The 8,531-nt window shown below is 55.4% G+C and overlaps 1 protein-coding gene across 1 annotated transcript; it reads right to left on the bottom strand.

The window, feature by feature from the left end:
- Nucleotides 1-2,471: 2,471 nt before the first annotated feature.
- Nucleotides 2,472-3,407, bottom strand: LOC130143392 (olfactory receptor 14C36-like). The gene has a single exon (XM_056326077.1). It carries the CDS (start codon nt 3,405-3,407, stop codon nt 2,472-2,474), a length of 936 nt encoding a protein of 311 aa, XP_056182052.1.
- Between the last annotated feature and the right edge of the window lie 5,124 nt (nt 3,408-8,531).

Raw genomic sequence — 8,531 nt, 5'->3', positions numbered from 1 at the left:
CCATTCAGAATGAAGCTGGGAAGTGATGCTGACATTCCGAACCAACAAGGTCCATAGACAGGCCAGGCTGTTCCTATGGTTGTGCCTGGAGACCCGCACACCTACAGCACAGGTTGTGCTGGGGCTGAATCTCCTGCCTGGCTTCAGTGGGCTCCTGGAGCCATGGACAAAGCTTTGGGTGGAGGCCCCAGGTGAGGCTGGTCAGGGCCAGGAAGGCCTAGGGATGCTCTCAGGGCCCTGCCCCCATGGGATCCCACCTGCCAGTGCCCTCAGCAGACCAGGTTCTCATTCCCTTCTGCCCCAGGGCTGTGCTCTGCTGCTCTCCTTCCCCACTTACTTGGGCATCGGGGACTCCACAACTTCACAGTGACTACAACCAAGGTGGCACTGGTCTTCACCTCCCTGAGCAGATTGTCCTCTTTGTGGAGACCCAGGTCCAGGTGAGCATCAGAGTGGGCAACCTGTTTGGTCTGAGGAACTGGCCCACAAGCCCCTGCACTCTTGGCATCCTTGCTTACCTGTCCTGTGAACACCAAGGAGACTGATTCCCCCAGAATAAACCAGACTATCTCACCCATTGTTTCTCCTGCCATAGTATCTCACAATCCAAACATTTTTTTAATTGGCAATAAATTAATCTTTGCCAAGGCAACACATCTCTGGACATGAAAAGAATCATTAAGAGATCTCTTTTTCTTTATCTTTGGCCATGAGCATTGCTGGTTTATTTTCTTCCTTTGTCCTGTTGAGTCAGTGCAGCGAATGAGCAGCTGAATGTTTGTCTCACCATTGGTCAAGGTTAACCCACCACAGGACCACATCAGGACTGCTGAGCCCACAATGGGGCTCCCCAGCACAAGCGAGACCCTGACACATCACAGCAAGTCCTGCAGAGGCCAGAAGGATGGTTGGGACCTGGAGCATATTATGGGCAAAGGGAGGCTGAGAGAGCAAGAGTATTATTTGAGAAATGGTTCTGAATGAAAGACTGGAGCGCTGGACCCAGGCCAGCTGGTGGGATCTCAATCAATATTTGTTAGAACACCATGCCATGAGAACATGATCTTGTTGGAGGTGTCTGACTATGGCCTTCACTGAGAGACCAATGTGGCAAGAGCTATGGGACTTGTGTGTAACAAGTGTCAGTAGGAAAGTGGCTCCCTTTATATTTAGAAATGGTGATGGAGTTGGGTATCACTGGGCAACGGAGGAGGACAGAGGTGGCCATGCAGCAGTGGTCCCTAATGAGGGCTGGGGTATATGACCAGGCTTGGAAATGAGCAGTGTTTGGGAATTTGTGGGGAAAATTTCCCTTCTGCAGCTTTCTGAGGGTGTGCAGGGAACACGGCACAGATCTGGCCCCTCAGTCCCGCTCCTTTGGTGCCTTGCTTGCTTCACCATGACCCCTGGGTCTGCACCAGGACACCCTGCTGTGTGCCCCCACCCTGCACACCCACACAGCTGAGCTCTCACTGGTGTTTCCCTCTCCCTGGCCCTTCCCAGCCCAGCCCCCCCCCCAGCTCTGCCCACCTCCTATGCCCTCTCCCCAGCCCAGGCAGACACAGCAGCCCACGCGGGGCTGGCCCCATGCAAGTGCCCACCCAAAGGGGGCTGCAGAGCTCTGGGCACTCACCCCATGGCCATAGACCATCACAAGGGCACAGGAGATGCTGGTGGGCAGAGAGGGGTCTCCTCCTGCCAGTCAGCCCCAGGGCTGGCACCAGCCATGGCATGAGGACACAGAGGCCATTGCCTCCCTCTGTCTGCTGCTCCTCTCTCACAGGGACCCTGCTTGCCCACTCCTGGCAGCCCCTCGGGGCCAGTCCCTGTCCCCAGCACCAGGCTGCTGGCCTGGGGCCTCCCCAGGCACCTCCTGCTGCACCAGGGACACAGCAGCCTGCCCCAGCTGGGGCATCCACAGAGACACCTGCTCTTGCCCAGGGATGTGGTCTCAGGCATGGCCCTGAGCAGGCGGTGCTGCTGTGCAGGGCAGCGGTGCCTGAAAGCCCAGGGAGATGGTCCCAGGCACATCCCTCTTGGTCACCCACCATTCCCATGGGCACTGGGCCCCCACACGCCAAGGCTCAACACAGGCCCATGCCCTAACACCTTGCCCCATGCCCTCCTCCCCTGAGCCATGGGGAACCCAAGCCCAGCAGCATGGTCTTCTGGGGGCAATTCCTGCAGCCTGTTCCTGAGCTCAGCTTTGGAAGAAGAGACCAACCTCCAGATATAGGCATTGAAAAAACCCACCCTTTTATTACTGAGATGTGACACAGGAGTATATATGTACCATCCTCCCTGGCGCATGTACAAAGGCCTCTGGGTCAGGGAGGCGGGGTTCGTGCTTTTGGGGAAGGGGAGTGAGGAAATACATTGAAGTAAAACCATGATTGTCATAGATGGAATGTTAAACACACATGATGTTCTATACGTGACTTGAAAATACCTTGTAAAGAGCCACAGTCAGTTCATTGCCGCTGAGAGACACCTGACTGCATCAGCTTCTTCAGTGCGTCCTTCAGCTCCTGGTTCCTCATGCTGTAGATGAGGGGGTTCACTGCTGGAGGCACCAACGAGTACAGGACTGAGACCGCCAAGTCCAGAGATTTGGCGGAGACGGAGGGGGGTTTCAGGTAGGCAAATGTGCCAGTGCTGAGAAAGAGGGAGACCACGGCCAGGTGAGGGAGGCACGTGGAAAAGGCTTTGTGCCGTCCCTGCTCAGAGGGGATCCTCAGCACAGCCCTGAAGATCTGAACGTAGGACAGAATAATGAAAACAAAACATCCACAGGCTAAACAGGAACTAATCACAATAAGCCCCACTTCCCTGAGGTAGGTGTGTGAGCAGGAGAGCTTGAGGATCTGTGGGATTTCACAGAAGACCTGTCCCAGGGCATTGCCGTGGCAGAGCGGCAGTGACAGTGTATTGGCCGTGTGCAGCGCAGCACAGAGAAACCCACTGGCCCAGGCAGCTGCTGCCATGTGGACACAAGCTCTGCTGCCCAGCAGGGTCCCGTAGTGCAGGGGCTGGCAGATGGCCACGTAGCGGTCATAGGCCATGACAGTGAGGAGAAAATACTCAGTTGAAATGAAAAATAAAAAGAGAAAAGCTTGGGCAGCACATCCTGCATAGGAGATGGCCCTGGTTTCCCACAGGGAATTGGCCATGGCTTTGGGGACAATGGTAGAAATGGAGCCCAGGTCAAGAAGGGACAGGTTGAGGAGGAAGAAGTACATGGGGGTGTGGAGATGTTTGTCACACACTACGGTGGTGATGATGAGTCCGTTGCCCAGGACGGCAGCCAGGTAGATGCCCAGGAAGAGCCAGTAGTGCAAGAGCTGCAGCTCCCGCGTGTCTGCCAATGCCAGGAGGAGGAACTGGGTGATGGAGCTGCTGTTAGACATCTTCTGTTTCTGAACACAGGGACCTGTTGAAGGACAAAAGGCAGGGACAATTTAGGAGAGACTTCTTTGAGCCAAGTGAAAGCCGTTTCTCCTAGATGCGCCCCCGCTGCCCCATGTCCCCCCCTCTGCCGTTCCTAGGAGAGCTCCCTTCCGAGCCGTGGCTGGAGCTGTGCTGAGTGCTGGCCGAGTGTGCTGTGAGGAGCAGGGGCTGTGCCCGCTGGCTGCCCAGCAGTGAGCCCTGCTCTGCAGCAGGGGCTTCATGGGAACCGTGGGGGCAGGGGCCAGTCCTGGCCTTGCACTGGCTCAGCCCAAACTGCTCCCAGCGCAGAAGGGCCTGTCAGCATCGGCTCTGCCCGTGCTGAGCAACGGCCATGGCCAGAGTCAGGTCAGGAGGGCTTTGTGCTGTGCTCAGGGAGAGCAGAGTGAGTGCTGAGAGGCAAGGGCACTGTCTGTGCCTGAGGGCAGAGGCAGGGACTCTGGTGAGTCCCTCCAGCTCCTTCTCAGCTGCCCTGCACTTGCAGCTTTCTGTGATAGAGTCCAATTACACTGACATGTGTCCTGGTTTAACCCTGGCTGGAAATTATGTACCGCAGGGATGCTCACTTACTCCCCCCTCACCCATAGGTATGAGGAGAGGAATCAGAAAGGAATGTAAATCTTGAAGTTTGAGACGAGAAAAAAATCATAAATGCAGTAGAATAAAAATGAAATTACAATAACAATAATGAGAATGACAGTTATAATGAGAGGGAGGTAGTCGGGGGTAATAAAATCCAACAAGAAAGGAAGGAAAGGAAGGAAAGGAAGGAAAGGAAGGAAAGGAAGGAGGGAAGGAAGGAAGGAAGGAAGGAAGGAAGGAAGGAAGGAGGGAAGGAGGGAAGGAAGGAAGGAGGGAAGGAGGGAAGGAGGGAAGGAGGGAAGGAGGGAAGGAAGGAAGGAGGGAAGAATGGAAGAAAGAAACAAAGAAGGAAAGAAACAAGGAGGAAGGAAAGAAGCAAAGAGAGAAAGAGAGAAAGAAATGAAGAAAGAAAGAAAGGAAGAAAGGAAGAAAGGAAGCAGGGAAGACAGTGATACACAATACAGCTGCTCATCACCCACTGACTGATGCCCAGCCAGTCCCCAGCATCGACTGGCAGACCCCAGCAACCCCCACCAAGTTTATATACTGAGCATGAACATGTTGCATCACCTATAAACAACCAAAAATATCAGTGCATTTTCAAAATTGTTCTCAAAAGTCCTTCCCACTTAGATGAAAATTAACTCTATCCCAGCCACAACCAGGACACTTTGTTACCCTAAAAAGCAAGCAGACACTGCTGAAGAGCAGAGGGATCCACTACAGAGCACAGAATGGCTCGCCCTTTCTCGAAGTCTCAGCACCCCCCTTTCTAGCCAGGGACACCCATGGTCACAGTGTGCCCTGGAAGCAGCGTGCAGCTTGGGTGGACACCCCAAGCAGGTGACCAAGGGTCCTGATTACGGTAATTGTTAAAGGAGAGCCAGCTCCTTCCCCAGCATCACACACTGCATTGCCCACAGCTTCACAGATTAGAGGAAACCTGGGACACCTCCTTGCTGTGCTCACATCGGCACAGGAGGACTCACAGGGTCTGTGCCTGAGCCTGCAGCTGAAACTCCCATTCCAACCGAGCCGGTCAGTTATCCCAAAATCATCTGAGCAAAGCCAGGAGAGAGACAGATGGGCACACTGGAATGCCTTTCCCTTCTCAAGCCCTGCACAGCACCTCCCAGACCAGAGCAATGCAGGACAGCCACGCTCAACGCCTGCAGCTGTCCCTGCCAGCAGCTCTTTCTCTGGCCCCACGGCTCTTCCCTGCCAGCGCTCACAGAGCCCAGCTCAGCCCCTGTGTGCCCAGCTCTGCCCTGCAGCCGCTCTCTGCCTGCAGGCCTGAAAGAACAGCTCCCCCAGAGCCTGAGGGAAAAGGAGAGCTGATGCTGCTTTGATCTGGATGCTGCTGCAGAGGGAAGGCACTTGCTGACCTTCCTCATAAACATCACTGTGATGCTCTGAGAGTCTCTGCCCCTGCTCTGACCTACACAGTTCAGATTCCATTCCTACCAAGATGAGCAAGATAAAAATGGAAGCAGAGATTCAGGCAAGAAGAGACTCCAGCAGAAAACCCCTGCCGTGAATGTGCTCATGAGAAGTCGCCTTGGAAATGAGGTGGGCATGAGCAGAAGCTGCGAGCAGCCCTGACCAATGCAGCACCCACGCAACAGCACGAGAACATTGCCCTGACAGGGTTTGCTCCTTCCACCTACAGATTCTCCCCGCAGCGGCACGGGAGCTCCCCGGCAGGCTGAGAGCTGCCCCTGGCAGGCGGCAGAGCCCCTGCCCCAGCACACAGCCCCCTGGGCTGCAGGGACCCTGCTGGCAAGGACAGCCCTGGGCACCCCTGCCTGCACAGCCACCTTCACAGCCCTGCAGCCGGCCCTGGCACAAGGCAGCCCACATGCCCTGGCCCTCCCACGCTGCAGCAGGGAAGCCCTGCTCTGCAGCACACTGGCCTCCTCCACAGCACAAGGCTCCCACACGGTCCCACAGGCTGGGGGGGCCCCAGCTGCTGCAGACCCGGCTAGGAACTGCAGAGGCATTGCCCTGCAGCCACACACTTACCGGCTCCAGGGCTCTGCAGATTTCTCCAGCAGGGAGCTCTCAGCAGCCCCCCACCAAGGGCTGCTTTTGAGCTCTCCCTGCCTCCCTCCTCTGCCCCTCTGGGCTCCCTCCAGCTGTCCCTGGGGCTGCAGGGGAACCTGCTGGGCAGCACGATGAGGCAATCCCTCATGGGCCTTGCCTCACCTGGGGGGACACACTTATTTCCAGCACTGGCAATTCTCTTACTAGAAAAAGTTTTGTGCAGGAGTATCAACTTTTGTTAACGCATTACTAGAGAGGACACCAGGAAGACTGCAGCAAAGGACCCAAGTACTCCTAAAAGAGTGTGTGTGCATGTGTGTGTCTGGTGGTTCTGCAGGCAGGGGCAGGGAGGATGTCTTCAGTGCTTCAGTAAGCCCTGCAGAGCCCATTTCAGCACTTCATTGCACAGTCCGAGGGCTCAAGACTCAGCTCTCCCTTGCCCAGGCCATGTCTCTGCTCTGAAGCAAAGCCTTTGCACCCCCGGGCTCGGGGACACTTGGTACCAGGTTGCCTCATGGCCAGGCAGAGCTGGGCTGGTGCCACAGCTGGGGGGCTTCAGCCCAGATGTGCAGCAGGGCCCTCAGCTAGGGGCCCACGCAGAGGCAGCTGCAGCCCGTCCTGTTGCAGACAGAGCTGTGACCCTGAGGGAACCAAGTGCCAAGGCAGGTGGCAGAGCTCAGCACAGCTGCTCGGCAAGGACAGCAGCCTCCAACAGCCCAGGCATCCACCACGCGGTTTAGACCGGTGAGGCAATTCCAGGGCACCCGAAGGAGCGTTCCCTCCTTCTGCACAGGCCACAGCCTGCCAGTGTGTGACCTGGGGCCTGCACTCTGCTGCTCTCCTGCCTCACTCCCCTGGGAGATGAGACTCCACCATTGCTTGCTCCTAGTACCAAGGTGGACACAAATGATGCAGGGTTTCAGATCCAGGGGAGCATCACAGCTGTTGGCCCATCTGGCAGCTGTGCTAGAACGCTGATGCAAAGAACCTGCAGACACCTAAACGTGCATTGTCACTGTGCTGCCCTGTGGCTGTCAGCGGGCGGTTACTTGACCACGGGCTTGCAGGATCCCACCAAGCCTCTGTCTCGCTGCTCCCCTCCTTCTTCACTCACCTCGATGTCTGTAGGGTTGTTCTCTCACATCATTCTCACTCCTCTCCCTTTCTGTTTTGTCCTTTCTGCCATAGGGTATCACAGAGGTGCCACTAGAATTGCTTATTGGCTCAGGTTTGGGCAGGGGCTGGTCCATTTTGGAGTCAAATGAAAGTGGCTGTTATGGCCATGGAGTCAGCTCTGGATCTCTTCTTACCTTTGCCAGCCTACAAACACCTCCAAACCACTCCCAAACCCTTGCCATGTAAACCCACAGGTTCTCTAAATTCCCCAATATGATGTGAGGTTATTGATCCTAAGGCTTCCTCACGCTGCTTAAATAAGACTTTTCCCTTTCCTCTCCCTGATTTAGGTTATTTCAGAGCAGTTACCCTGAAGCACACCTGTGTCACCAGGGCCAAGCTCAGACATGTAACTACAAAAATAATAATGGGTACCAAGTGTCCAAGGTCACACGCAAGCAAAATATTTTGCTGCAGAGCATTCTGGGGTGGTGGGCAGAGGTCACTGTGAAGGTGAAATGAGATGTCCCTAAGGAGAGCAATCCATGCTGTCCTTGGGACCAGAGACATGCAGGGCTGGACTGTGCAGTGCTGCAGGAGAAGGCATTGCTGCCAGTGATGCCTCTGTAGCCCCAGTGGACATGTGGTTCCGGTGAACCTTATACCCAGAAAGGACAAGGTGCTTTTGATTGTGTCCTTGACCATGGACATCCCGTGATGCAGGGACACTTTGAAAATCATTGGTCTGTTTCTCTATTGCCTCACCACAGGGGTGACTTTCAACAGTGCTGGCTAACTGGGGAGGCCCAAGAAGGCTGAATGTTAGTCACGTGCTGCCCACCTACAAGAAGGGCAGGAGGGAGGATCGGGATAACTACAGGCCTGTCAACCTGATCTTAGTGCCAGGGAAGGCTGTGGAGCTGATCATCCTGAGCGCCACCACACAGGAGGTGCAGGAAAACCAGGAGGTCAGGACCAGCCAGTATGGATGTATGAAAGGCAGGTCCTTTGTGAGGAATCTGATCTCCTGCTGGGACAAGGTGACCTGCCTAGTGGATGAGGGAAAGGCTGTGGATGCTGTCTACCTGGACCTTAGGAAAGCCTTTTGGCTCCATCTCCCACTGCATTCTCCTGGAGAAACTGGCTGCTCATGGCTTCGGTGGGTGTTCTCCACGCTGGGTTCGAGCTGGCTGGACAGCCAAGCCCCAAGAGGGGGAGTAAATGGAGTGAATTCGGGTGACGACGGCCCATAAGGAGTGGTGTTCCCCAGGGCTCAGTGTTGGGGCCAGTCCTGCTTCAGAACTTTATTAATGATCTGGCTTGAGTGCACCCTCAGTGAGTTTGCA

Source organism: Falco biarmicus, unplaced genomic scaffold (assembly GCF_023638135.1).
Source record: "Falco biarmicus isolate bFalBia1 unplaced genomic scaffold, bFalBia1.pri scaffold_27, whole genome shotgun sequence".
Lineage (NCBI taxonomy): Eukaryota > Metazoa > Chordata > Aves > Falconiformes > Falconidae > Falco > Falco biarmicus.
The sequence above is the reverse complement of the archived record's forward strand: the minus strand, read 5'-3'. Positions and strand labels throughout refer to the sequence as shown.

What these genes read in the sequence shown, in the direction of transcription:
- LOC130143392 (XM_056326077.1), bottom strand. Translation starts at nt 3,407, where the DNA reads ATGTCTAACAGCAGCTCCATCACCCAGTTCCTCCTCCTGGCATTGGCA.